Raw genomic sequence first — 14829 nt, 5'->3', positions numbered from 1 at the left:
AAATGAGAAATTATTTGAGTTAATCATACATTAACATGACCCCACCTGAGTGTATTTCCTCCCAGTCACTAAAATGGCAATCATCTTCCATTAGGCCAAACAAAATAAATTTCTGGTCTCTGGTCATTGTCGATTTTGACCCTCACATGTCAACTTTTTTCTTCTTTTTTTTAATTTCCCTGGGTATGACGTCGATTTTTTCCAGGTTTGTGATGTAAAACCACATTTAGAGCCAAAATGCCATCACGTATGAACTAGGACGTGCATTCTGATTTCAGTGTAAATATGCCCCTTATTTTGGTATCAAATATACCTACCTTTTCTATGCAATCCATCCTTTAAAAAAACTAAAACAATTTTAGAAACAAAAAGCTGAAATCACTGCATCAATTCTGGAACTTTGGTTGGACCAGAGGCGAACTTTTTTTTGCCTTATGACAAGGGTACAGGTTTCCGGTCATCTGACCACTGCATTCTGGGTTTTTTTCTTAACAATTTAGTTTGCTCCTGTTTTTTTTGGTTTTTTTAAAGACCTCATTCCTAAGTTCATGAATGGGCTCTATTCCTTAGTGAATTTTGTGTATCCTTTCCTTGGTTTCACTTGCCTTTTTAAATTTATTTATGCTATTATTTTCAAGTGTTTTATGAAGTTATACATCTAGTCAGATTATGTTGGGGCCTCCATTATATATTTTTTAAATACAAACATGATGCCCAGTTGTTAATGTTTTGTTGGGAAGCCATGGATTGCCTTCACATCATTTGTTCCCGTATGCAGAATTAAAAAGTGTTTTCCATGTTACTATTTGAAAAATGTATGTATCCTGCTGAAGTGTGATGTCATTTTATGTCCCCAAAGCTAGATCCCTCGCGACGCTGCTTGTGTCGACCAGTGCACCATCAACTCTAGGTGTGTGGAATGTTTGGCTTCTGCATTTAAGTTTCAATAAATGTCTGCAACTCTTCTGATGGCAGTGTTCAAATTATACCATGACAATGAAGGCAAACGCTGTGGTTGACCTTCTTTCTTGGCAGTGTGCCTCAAAAATCGAATGTTATCAATGGCAAAACAAAATACAGTGGTTTGCCATCATCTAGTATTTATCTTGGGCATAGTAAAATTATTATTACTGGGGATCACCCTGGCCATTTTAGCCAGTTGATAAATTTTATACAAAATGACAACATTTAGTATCAAACTACTAAAAAGTGATTGGCTGCTTTTCAGTAATTTTCAAACAAATATACACCTGTGCAAAAGTTAAGCACCACCCAATTTTTTCACAGACATGTTCACGCCATCTCGTATTACGAAAATACCAATACTATTTAACATTTTAAAAATGAATATCTTTTTTGCAATAAATAATATTGGAAAAAAAGCAACACTAATGATTATGCCATGGAGATACGTAATAATTGTATTAACCCTAGAACAAGTAACATGAAAATGAGCATTTGCCATACAGCTTAAAACTATTGATCCACAGCTGATACAAATGACCTGATGGTCACAAAAGTCATCTGTAAATGTCAACCAACATCTCAACACGGTTTTCAGTCTGTCACTGGTTAGTATCGGGTATATCCACCCTGTGCCTGGATGACGGACTGGACACGCCTTCTCATGCTGGACACGAATCGACGAATCCTCAAAAGCAGTATTCTCTGCCATTCCTCGTGAAATGCCCGAGTCAGTTCCATTAAATTCTGCAAAGGAGGATCCCTTTGTCTCAGCATGTGCCCCAAAACATCCCATATGTGCTCTATCGGGTTCAGGTCAGGGCTCCTTGCAGGCCACGGTAGAGTTTCAATTGCATTCCGCTGCAGATAGTCGAGTACTGCTCTGGAACGATGAGGTCGGGCATTGTCATCCATAAAGACAGGGCGGCTTGCAAGTGCATGGTTGTCAAAATGAGGAACGACAACTCTGTCCAAGATGGTATCCTGGTATATCTGCCCATTGAGTGTTCCGGCTACAGTCACCATATCCAATTTACAGTCAAAGGAGATGCACCCCCAGACCATAACTGAACCTCCACCAAAGGGAACCTCTTCCAGAATGTTCCGCTGGTTGTAGGCCGTGCCTCTGGATCCCCATACTCGAGTTCGACCGTCCGTTGTGTGGAGCAGGAACCGACTTTCATCTGACCAATGTACTCTTCTCCAGGTCCTTAGATTCCAGTGGGCTCTTGCGGCGTACCACCTCAGAGTGAGTAGAGGATGTCTGACTGGTCTCCGAGCTCTCAACCCAGCAGCATTCAACCTCCTCCTCACAGTGGACGTGGACACTCTGTTGTGTTCTCCATTGACTTCGTAGCACTCTGCTGTTGGTCAATGGGGATCATCTTGCAAGTCGTACTACGACTCGGTCTTCATGTGCATCAGTCTTCCTCGGTCGTCCAGATCTTGCCGTATCTTTAACATCATGAGTTTGAGTGTATTTTTTAATCAAACGACTGATGACAATTGTGGTTAATGTTCATTTGTCTGCCAGTCTCTCTGCATGACATACCCGTGTTATGCATACCAATAATTAATCTGCCATTTTGTGGCAGCAGCCAACCTTCGTCTTGCCATAGTGTTTACAAACAAAGAGAACCGTTCAAATCGCCTAAATTGTTATGTTATGGTATAAGCCTCAAACTGCATTTCCGTAGCATGTCACTCCCTGCGTCTGTTTGTGCATGGCACGGATTTCACCTGACATGTATGCTGGTATGCACGTGCTTTTCACACTTGTAATACAACCGGTTAGCATAAACAAAAGGCATATGGCAGCCTGGTCATGTCAGTATATTTTTATTTACTATTGATGTGGGTGGTGCTTAACTTTTGCGCAGGTGTATATTATACAAATCTGAAAGTTATCTAAAACAAAATTATGTCCAGTGTGACCACTGGAAACATGATTAAAGACATCCGAATCCAACAAATTACATCAAGGCATTAGAGTAAAATAATTTTTGTCTAAAAAAAACATTATATAAAGTAAGATGCCTTCGTGCCCATCTTTTGAAGGAAAAAATTGCTTTGGTGCCCCTCCAACTTGTGTTGGTGCCCTAATTTTTGTTATTAAACTGAAGGCAACACTTGCTGTGTCCTCTCTCCCCCCCCCCCCCCCCCCCCCCCCAAAAAAAAAAATCAAAATCAAAATTTGACCCTTGTTATGGTAGTGGTCATTTCATTGGGGTCTACTTTAGTGATGAAGGATTGCACCAAAAAACTACTTCTGTGGTCAGGTCTTTTTCAGTTTAGTTTGGAGGATCATGGTCGTACCACCATGTGTATGAGGTTCCTTATCTAGCCATCTTTGGCTGATGGACATGCATGAATGCCATGATAGTAGTTTCTAAGGAATGTCATGGAAATAACGACCTTGCATGAAGCTACAACAGCATATAGCTACTTGTTCTAGGTTTAGAAGACCTTGCGATCCAGAAACCATGGTTTGGCATTTTGCAGCTTTCAGCAGCAGTCGGCAATATTATCATTTCTATTGAAGGACCCTCAAATTTTTAATCAAAGGAGAGAAGGCATTTCCATTGAAACTTCCCAACAGATGGTCAGTTTACTTAAAATCCAAATTACATTGTTAACAACTATGATAAATTACTCTCCTACCTTTAATTGCCTTTAGATTTCTCCCACATTTTGAACAGACAGAAATCGTGAAAAACCCCATTACATAGTCATAGATTTCACGCACTAAAATGTAACCATGTCACCTATATCGACTTCACAGAAATCTTCTAGGACAAAAAGCATGTAATTTTTGCCATCTGCCAATTTGATTTTTTATGGAATACTCTTCAAGAGGAGTGGAAGCCTCTGAAGTATGTGACATAATTAATATAACGTCATGATGATTGCCTTTATCATAACATATGTCAATACATTGTAAGATTACATCATCCTTCCACCCCTCTTGGAAAGTATTCCATAAAAAAAGCAAAATGGTATATGCTTTTTGTCCTAGGAGATTTCAGCGAAGTCAATATAGGTGACATGGTTACAATCTAGTATGTGACATCTGTGTCACTGCAGTGGTTTTTACATGCTTTCTGTCTGGACAAAATGTAGGGGGAATTTAAAGGTAATTAAACTTCATTTAAAGGTAGGAGAACAATTTATCGTAGTTGTTAATGTGATTCGAACTTTAGGTTGAGAAGTTATGGATTACAAATGTGAAATGCTCAGATTGGGAACTGATGGCTGAACCGGGGTTGAAAACAGACCTGTTTACACACTTGCTAACACATCCACAGCTTTTATGGTGTCACACTTGGTGATGATGCTATGTTTTGGAATTCTGCACTTAAGGTAAATGAAGACAACTATAATCAATGTATTCATGAAAAGAGAAACTGATTAAAGTTTTCTTCAAGTTGATCTTTTAAGTTTTAACTACCATTGACCGTTTATACTACTAATAATGTTATTGTTTAACTCTGTGTTTTCAGTGTATCTGAAACATACTACAGATCTTTTAGTTCATGCTTTTGTTTAATGGTCTGTGATTTTGTTAATGTTAAATGAAAATGTTTATGATATTATATCAGAAGGAGTTTGTGTTATGAACATGATAACCATTGAGTTGGTACATTTTCCTCACATTGTATTGTGTTGGTTTACTCACTTAACATGGTGACAAATGTTGCTTTTATAACCATGTTTACTATTGGTGAGTAATGATTTTGGCCAGTCAGATGGGACATCTTACAATCTGAGGAAACTGCAGAGAAAGAGAATGCTGGAGTATTGGCTACAAACTGGTACTGGCAGTATTCAAACTGGTTTCCATTTCATGTGTAGTAATTACCCACACTTTGTATTTGCTTTGAAAACAGCTCTCAATGAATGTGTAGCCATTTGCTTCCAGTAGCTGATTAATTGTGAAAAAATGTGTTTTGGTCATTTCTGATTTATATAGGATTTTAAATTAATTGTAATAGCACATCTAGCCTCTTTTTTCAACTACAGTGAAACTAAGCTGTTGCAACCATCCTTAAAATTGGTTCTAATAGTGGGGTGGTCCTAATACAGAATTACCAATATTCAGAATGATGGTAAATATGGATTGTGTGTTTTACGTCCCACACTCCTTCCTGGTTGTCATGAACAGTGTCTTAACATATAAAGAAAATTTTAGTTTTTCTAACTTTTCTCATCAGTTTAGACGCCCACCCCTGCATGGAAGTACTTTCAACTTGATAAATATACAACAAATATAATGCTAAAACACTGAAAATAAGATGAAACAATGAGGTGAAGAATTTGTTTATTGTGATGAACTCTATTTTTAGAGTAGTAGCCTAGGAAACACTTTTTTTGGTTAAAAGTATCTTTCATTGCCATCATTTTTATGACATGAAATGCCTTTGCTAGTTACATCAGAGAAGTTGGTAGTAATTTGATATAAAACATGCAGTAATGTTGCTTATTGAAAATGTGGCAAAATACATTTCATTTTAACTTATTTCTATGCTTATATCCAATTAAGACTCAAACACGCTGTTCTGGGCACACACCTCGGCTGTCTGGGCTGTATGTCCAGGACAGTGGGTTAGTTGTTAGTGTTTAGTGAAAGAGAAGAGGGTGTAGTGGCCTTACACCTACCCACTGAGTTGTTAAAACTCGCTCTGGGTGGGAGCCGGTACCGGGCTGCAAACCCTGTACCTACTAGTTTTATGTCTGATGGCTTAACTATGACACCATCGAGGCCAGTGGCAAAATACAAAGAGGATTCTATTTTCTTTTTATTTGCTGTGCTGTTTTTTTTTAAAGGTGAAATGATATCATTAATTAGTAAAACTGTTCCATAAAGCTGGTACCTATATAAATATAATAAATATATTTTGGGTTACAACTGTAATATATAGTTCATATACTTGTCTTATCACGCAATGGGCTTAAACAGTTGTGTTGTTAAAGGTTTCATTTCTATTTCATGTTTTTTAAAGTAATACTGACTTTAATAATACTGACTTATTATTCACAAGGTTTTTCTATGAGGTAACATAGAGATGATACATTAAGACATTAATTAAGATGTATTGCCACTATTAATACAGGTTATATATATATATATATATATCTTTTTTCTTTTCCTTTGATATTCTTCAGTTATTCACACTAGCCAGAGATGGAGAGTGTGGTAGGTAACCTGCCCCCTCAGTCACCCTGCTGAAGTACATGTGATTTTTCTTTACCTTTGATGCTTCACAACTGTTGGGTTGATATTACTATTGATATATGCAGTTTGACAAGCTACTCATAAAAAAGTGTTATGAGTGAAAATGTGATATTAAGAGTAAAAAACGAAATTATTTTGTAAAAAGAAAATTATTGTAAATTGTTACATTTTCTATTACACTGGGTATTTTTTTAACAACTATATATTTCGTATTACACATTCTCATGTTCATATGCTTGCATGACATAACAGAATTACAGACACAGTATATTAATTATCCTTACCCTCTCTGCCTGTTACCATTGGACATACATGCACCACATAAATGTACGCACTTGCGCGCACTCACAAACACGAACGAACACACACACTCATTTCAGTGCTAGATGTCAGTCTGACATGTGAAATTGAGGTTTTTTAATTGTGTATGTGGCGGTATGAATTATTAACTGAACATCAATAGACATTCACAGGTTAAGTGGATTTTTGTTTCTTTTTCTAATCATCTTTGATACTAGAACTGTATTGTTATATTTTTTTTATAAATAAAGTTTTGTTTTACAAAAGTATTGTGGTTGTTTATTCATTTTCATTTATATATTTGCTATTGCGTGTAGTCAGTGATCAGTGTTAAAGTTATGTTGTTCATTAGTGATGAGATATTTGTCTCGGAATCCTGAATAATCAAATCCTAGGAACATGTAGTAATTTGGTTATGAAAAGTCATCTCTGCATCTCTATAATTACCCCCCCCCCCCCCCCTTCCCATGAGCCGTGATGATGTTACTGGCTTAATCACATCTCTAACAAGAATAGGGACTGACCAGGCAGGAAGAAGGAAATTTTGACATTGTTACATTATCTGTGAGAAACTCGTAACCACTAATTGTCAGATGGTGTTTGTAACATTATCTGTGAGAAACTTGTACCCACTGTCAGATGGTGTTTGTTACATTATCTGTGAGAAACTGGTAACCACTGTCAGATGGTGTTTGTTACATTATCTGTGAGAAAATCATAACCACTAGCTGTGAGATGCTGTTTGTACATAAGCAATGTATACGGGGATGCGGTGAACTCATATGGAAACTAACTCGTATGAACGGAAAACTCGTATGGAAAACGAACTCGTATGGAAAAAATAACGGTGAACTCGTATGGGGATGTATGGATATGCAGATATACTAACTTTGATATTTCTCTTAAATGTGTATTTTGACACTTGTTTTGTATACATGTTTCTTATTTATGTCCCCATCAGTCAACTATTGGCGTGTCAACCGCAGTTTGTGCGTCAAAGGCAGTCACCTATAATTAAAACACGCATGTCATTAGACTTATTTCCTGCAACAGAAACCGTAAACAATGCATGCATGTTTTGCATTTCTCACCAGCCCGAACTTAAAAACCATTAACCAATGCCATGGACGTTGGGCTAGCGGATTTGTCGAACTCTGCATAAAAACTACAAACAAGTTGCTATACAGTTATGGATATATCAGTTTGTTCACTGCATTTTCCCACATACGAGTTTGTCTTCCATACGAGTTCACTTGTGGATTTCCATACGACTTCACTGCATTTTCCCCTATACGAGTAAGTTTTCCATACGAGTTCACCCACCCAAGCAGTATACCAATACAAAGTGTGGTAGCACCCCTCCCGATACATGGATACACGAGCACACACCGCATTTATCGATATATATTTACTCTTCCTCCCAAGTTGACATGTTTTAATAACTTGTCAATACTGGACTAGACTGCTTTATTTTCCGATTCGTCATCGTATTAAAATTTTATTCACGAAATGTATTCACCAAGGAGGATGCGCCGTTGTAAAGGCAAGAGTACGAAACAGAATAAGAAGAATGGATGCGCCCACGTATCATGACTGTTGCAGGTTGTAAAAACAAAAATAGTAATGACATGTCTTCCTTATTCCCCAATGATCCTCAACACATGATCTACGTTTATATGTCACTTTCCTGACACTAGATCAATACGAGTCATTATAGCTCGAATTAAAAAAAAAAAAAAAAAATTACCGGTAGCTATCGTCAACTTCCCTAAAGTTCTGCGTTATGCTTTCAACTCCGTTCAGTTTGTTTTCTCGTGCACGGTTCGGGCAATCAACATCCGATTTGTTGTCTGCTTGTCGTAAATTTGTGAAGTTTTCCTAGAACATTTTCATTAAGAGTAAAGTACAGACAAGTATCGTCAACGTCCCTAACTGCATTATGCTTCCAACTCCGTTCACTTTGTTTTCTCGTGCACTGTTCGCGCAATTAACATCCGATTTGTTGTTGTCTGCTTGTCATTCATTTGTGAGGTTTTTCTTCACAGTTCTAGAACCTTTTTATTAGCAATAAAGTTCAAACAAGTAAGTATCTAAATACAAAACTTTACAAACCCCCAAAACCATTAATTTTACCAAGTCGTTTTTGTTTATTCCTTAAAATTACCGATATCGGGTCCACATGAATCGTAGAAATTGACTTAAAATGGAGGAAGATAAATTAACATTCGGTGCGTGTGACATGACCCACATGTGCCAGATCAACAAAGCCAAATCATTTAATTTGTATGATTTTTAAGCCCCCTGGTGTTAGAATTTGTTTTCAATTATTATATTCGATCTGCAAAAGGTATGCTACATTTTTGTGCCTCTACTGTAGTGAATAGTATTCATAATCCATTCATAACAATTGTAAATAATTTTGAGTGCATAAATTGTATTAATTAAGAATCAATTCATTAAAAATGTATATTTTACAAACTATTCAGTGGTATGAAGGTATCACTATTGACATCAAGTGTTAGCGTTTGGTGTTGCTAAAACGCGGATCAGACCAGAAGGCTTGACAAATAGAATTTTTCCTTTAAAAAAAATATTAAACAAGTGTCAACTGTGCATAGTTAAGAAATATATATTTTTTCATATAGTGTCCTTAAAAATGGAAAATGACGAATCGCATATGCGCGGTACGATACTGTTTGGCAAACGCATGCTCCTGAACGCAGTTAGAAACGTTGCACTCTTTCCTGGTTACCGGAGGGTGTTTCACTTTTATTTAGTAGAATTAATTTGTTTTACATCCACATTTTTGGTTTTTACGTTAATTGATTGCAGTCTATTTTGTTTCATGTATTGTTGCTAAAGAATGTAGACTAATATTTCCGTAAATATCGTATTCGTGTTTTTGTTGTAAGGTGAACGCAGTTTGGGACGTCGATGGTAAGTATCTAAATACAAAACTTTACAAACCCCTAAAACCATTAATTTTACGAAGTCGTTTTTGTTTATTCCTTAAAATTGTTGATATGATGGATATCGGGTCCACATGACTTGTACAAATTGACTTAAAATGGAGGAAGATTAATTAACATTTGGTGTGTGTCACATGAAATTACACGTACCAGATCAACAAGGCCAAATCATTTAATTTTTTACAATATTTAAGCTTCTGTTGTTTTTAATTTGTTTTCAATTATTGTATTCGATCTGCAAAAGGTATGCAACATTTTTGTGCCTCTACTGTATTTATTGACAGTCAGTGTTCTCTCTGCTCCATTTAAGCGGGGCACCCCGCCCCGCTATTCCATTTTGCCGCCCTCCTTTCACGTTCCCCGCCCTCCTTTATTTTTGAGCGCCCCTCTTTATTTTCCAGCACCTATCTCCGCTATTTCCAAATGCACTTTTTTCCACACGAAAAACAACGATCAGTCTGTACACTGAACATCAAAGGAAACAAGCCGCGTTGTGTACAAAAAAGCAATTGACGAAACATTTACGACAGTTACCGTAATGTAATTTAACAGTATTTTTAACAGCCTCTATTTTGTCCCATACCTGATTCGGCAATCTCCGATTGAAAAAACCCACCTTATTTGGCGCCAAATTTGTCACGTGATCAGAACGGTCATTCTGTCTTTTGTTTCCACTAACTATCGTTTGATATTTTGTCCTCAGTTGCAGATATAATTGGTTGAAACTGATGATTTTTACTTTCTGTTATTCAGTTTATTCAGCGGTTCTTTATAAAATATTGTAAACTTTTAATTTTGAGGGGATATGAACGCTTATAAAAACAACGGAAGTGGTAGTGTTTATCATTAAAATCATTTATCTTGAGTGCCAAATAATATATACAATAATACACCACCTTTACAAAAACGAAACTACTTTTTATCAGCTAGCAATAATATTTTATCACAGCGATCGATTCATTCGAGGAAGATGGAAATAACAAAAATGTATCTGACATTAGCAGATCACTTTACAAACATCTTTATTGTTTTTTGTATATCTTGAAATCTTTATTAAAAAAAATAATATTAAAACTTTGATCGGTCCAGCAAAACCGGAACTGCCCGTGAATGTCAGACCGATATCATCTTCGGATCAATAAAAAGACGAGTTATTTTTATAAACCCCTTTGCACTTTTTTGTAGGCAAAGTAAGGAGTATGTCTTTTCTCAAAGTCTACCAACACACAACAATATGATAACCAAACTACTCTTCCCCCATCCCCCCCCCCTCCCTTTTTTATTTTTTTTCCTTTTCTTTTATTGGTGTGGGTTTTTTGAAGGGTGTGGTGCCGACCAGCCGCCCTCCTTTAATTTTCACCCAGAGAGAACACTTCGATAATTGAATAATATTCATAATCCATTCATAATAATTGTAAATAATTTTGTGTGTATAAATTGTGTTAATTAAGAATCAATTCATTAAAAAAAAAATATTTTACAAACTATTCACTGGTATGAACGTAGAGCCTAATGCCTATAGATCTGTGTTGACATCATGTGTTATATCGATAGATGTTGGTAAAACGCAGACTAGACAAGAACGCTTGACAAACTGAATTTTTCCTTTAAATTTTTTTTTAAAGTGTTCGTCAACTGTGCATAGTTAAGAAATCTATATTTTTTCATGTAGTGGCCTTAAAAATGGAAAATGACGAACCGCATATGCGCAGTACGATACTTTTTGCAAACGCATGCACCTGAACAAAGTTAGAAACGTTGCACTCTTTCCTGTTTACTGGAGGGTGCTTCACTTTTGTTTATTAGAATGGATTTATTTTACGTCCACATTGTTGATTTTTCACGTTAACTGATTGCAATCTATTGTATTTCACATATTGTAGCTAAAAAATGTAGAATAGTATTTCCGTAAATATCAAATTTGTGTTTTTGTCATTAGGTGAACGCAGTTTGGGATGTCGATTATATATATTATGCTGGATGCTGGAATATTTTCCTGAGATGATTACTTCTGAATGAAAATGGATTCTGAACATCTTGACTTGAATTTTGACCTGCTAGAAACTGGCTGCCATGGTGGAGTGGAAGTTGTTCCAGTTCAGAATATCCAGTCACATCATTTACCTTTAAAGACCGTGAGATTTTATACTATACTTAGCATTATCTATAATTGTTCTAATTTGTTTTATTACCGGACAGTAATTAGTCCCCTACTGATCCAACTGGAGGGGACTAGAGGTTTCATCTCCATCCTTCTGTCTGTCTGTCTGTCTGTCTGTCCGTCCGTCTGTCCCACATATAGCTTTGTGGATTTTTTTTTTTTTTAAAACCTTGAGATATTGACCTGCAGTTTTGTTTATAGCTTTATCATGTACTGTTACAGATCAAGTGTGACTTTCATGACGATTCACACATTTTTGATGGAGTTATGGCTTGAAGTTAGGTGAAGTGAAAATTTGTTTTCCAGAATTGTTTTCAGAAGGCCTTGAGATATTGACCTGAAATTATGTGTTTACAAATTTACTGTTACAGATCAAGTTTTACTTTCATGGAAATTTACCTATTTTTGATGGATTTATGACCCTTGAACTTAGAAGATACAAAAAACATTTGAGTTCAGTAGAGGATATGTATTGCTTTAGCAGTACTCTCATAATGCTTGTTTATTTTACTTTTTGTGAACTTTTATGAATGTATTATAATAAATGTGATTATGTTGTTATTTTCATACAGTTATTAGTCCCCTACTGTCCATGCAGAAGGGACTATTATATAGGTTTCGTCTCTGTCTGGTCTATCTGTCCGTCTGTCCCACATATAATTTTCCAGACTTTTTTTCACAATGCCCCAAGATATTTGGCACAATATTTCACGCGAACCGCCGTTCTGTTCTGGTGTCGGTTACGTAAAATTAAATTTATGCGAACCGCAAATTGGTTACGTCATGACCTGTAAACGTTCACCCCTGCGCATGCTGTAACCTCGCCGTGGTGCAGGGGTGTAATATTCTCTTTAAGAATGGCCAATACAGCACAAATTGAAATTTTGAGTAAAGGTCAGTATCTATCTGATATTTGTATTTTTGCACAGTTCTTTACACTGTTTTTTATTTAATCTTGAATTTTTATATTGATGTTGATCATCACCTTATTTGTTTGCATTACCATAGTTTGACACCCAATAGCCAATGTATTTTTCGTGCTGGGGTGTCGTTAAACATTCATTCATTCATTCATGTAAACGTTCAGAAATTAAAACTTGCAAACTTCACGATTACAGGAAGTATATTCACGCAGACATACTCCTAGTATTCTGACAAATGTTTTAGACTGATTTTTAAATACTTGATGCGCAGCAAACCAGTAAACAACATTATATTGCAACAGTTGTAACTTGCGACCAATCTAAACTTTTAAAAAAGTTTTAAAGAAATGTGCCCGGACTGCTTGGGACGGCTTAATTATCTGCTGCTATTTTATCGCTAAAGGAATATATGTAGACATAATATTGGATTGGCAATAATTTTGCATATGTTGAAAACAGTTTTAACAAAAACAGGAATCCAAAAGTGTCACAAAAATTGAAAAATACTAACGTCGCATAATGAGCTTTAAAAAACAAGCATTTGTAATGTCACTGTAGTATAGAAGTACCATCGATAAAGTGAAAGTAGCGTAAACAACGCAAAACGAAAAAAGGAATCCCTTCAAATGATTATGTATCTATTTCAAAATGTAGCGCCCATTACGGACAGTACGCATGTGCGTAATGCAAAAACATAATCCGGGAATAGGTCAAGGCTGTATGTAATTGTTCTATAAAATATCCTCTTAAAATTGACTCGAAAAAAGATAGAAAAAAAAATGCCTTCAAAAAAGATAGAAAAAAAATGCCTCCAAAAAGGCTCAGAATGCATCTACAGCCGTTCTGAGTTTCAAAATTTTCACAGGGGGAGGTCTCCCGAATCCCCTGGCTCGGGCACGCCTTTGGCGTGCGTAATGCTAAAAAAAAAGGTCTGGTTACGCCCCTGTATTTTGTTTCAATACTGGGGCTGATATTCAGTTCTTTTATAATATTGTTAACTTTAGCAAGCATTAAAGACATATTGTTTTGGTAAAATGTTTTCTTTCGTATTTGTTTGAGCTAAAAACTATGTATTTAAATATAATTTCAACGTAATTTTGAGGTAACCAATCGGGTAACCCACGGGTTACGCAAATATAATTCACGTAACCGAACAGTTGGTTACCTAGGTAAAAACCACGTGAACCGACTTCCGGTTACCTCAGATTTCGAAATATTGTCCCCTGATTGTGTATAGCATTTCTAGTTTGATTGTCATGGTGATTTACCCACTTTTGACAGAGTTATGGCCCTTGAATTTAGGTGATTAAAAACAATTTGTTTTTCAGATATTGTTTTCTGCAATGCCTCAATATATTGAGCTTTATCACGTTATGTCACAGATCATGTTTGACTTCTATGGCAATTTACCCATTTTTGACAGTTATAGCTCTTCTTTTGGTTTAGACTGCAATATTTTAAGTAGAAGAAGAAGATGTTTGTTTTGTTTCATGACACCAATAGAAAACATGATTTATTAATCATCGGCTACTGGATGTCAACATTTGGTAATTTTGAGTGACATATAGTCTTAGAGAGGAAACCCAGTACATTTTTCCATTAGTAGCAAGGGATCTTTTATATGCATCATCCCACAGACAGGATAGCACATACCATGACCTTTGATATACCAGTTGTGGTGCACTGGCTGGGATGAGAAATAGCCCAATGGGCCCACCGACGGGAATCAATCCTAGACCGACCGTGCATCAGGCAAGCACTTTACCACTATAGGCTATGTCCAGCCCCAATACTTTTAAGAATGCTTCTAATTATATATTCTGCCTGTTCTTAACTTTACGTTCAGGTATGTATTCCACCCTTCTCGAATTCTTTCATCAGGACATCCAGTGTTTTAATTGGATTGATTTGACATTTGTTGTCAACTCAGGATGGTAATTAATATGTTGCTGTGTTAGTACTCAACATAGAAAAGGTTAACAAGTCAAATATTGTTTTGTGAGTACATTTAGACAAGCTACATGTATATCAAGTCTTTCAGTACCACATGGTGGTCATTTTGTATGTACTTATTAAACTTGTCACCACATTTTGTTACATTTTGTTTACAGCTTCCTTGTGGTTTGCCACCTGTTCTGCCAAGTATCGGAGATGAGCTGGAAACCTTTCTTACATGCCTTGAAGAGTTGCCTGTGCATAACTTTAAAAATGCACAAAGGTAGTTTGTGTTTTCTTATCACTTGTCTGCAGACTTGCATAGGCTGTCATTAGCTTTTCTCT

At 36.3% G+C, this 14829-nt stretch overlaps 1 protein-coding gene across 1 annotated transcript in view; it reads left to right on the top strand.

The window, feature by feature from the left end:
- Positions 1–8060: 8060 nt before the first annotated feature.
- The window catches only part of LOC121384113 (helicase SKI2W-like), a 44001-nt gene continuing 37232 nt past the window's right edge, over positions 8061–14829 (top strand). Inside the window, 3 exon segments of the mRNA XM_041514348.1 lie at positions 8061–8098; positions 11405–11600; positions 14661–14767. Of these exon segments, the coding sequence (XP_041370282.1) occupies positions 11481–11600; positions 14661–14767 (227 nt within the window). The 5' untranslated portion in view covers positions 8061–8098; positions 11405–11480.

Source organism: Gigantopelta aegis, chromosome 10 (assembly GCF_016097555.1).
Source record: "Gigantopelta aegis isolate Gae_Host chromosome 10, Gae_host_genome, whole genome shotgun sequence".
NCBI lineage: Eukaryota > Metazoa > Mollusca > Gastropoda > Neomphalida > Peltospiridae > Gigantopelta > Gigantopelta aegis.
The sequence above is the reverse complement of the archived record's forward strand: the minus strand, read 5'-3'. Positions and strand labels throughout refer to the sequence as shown.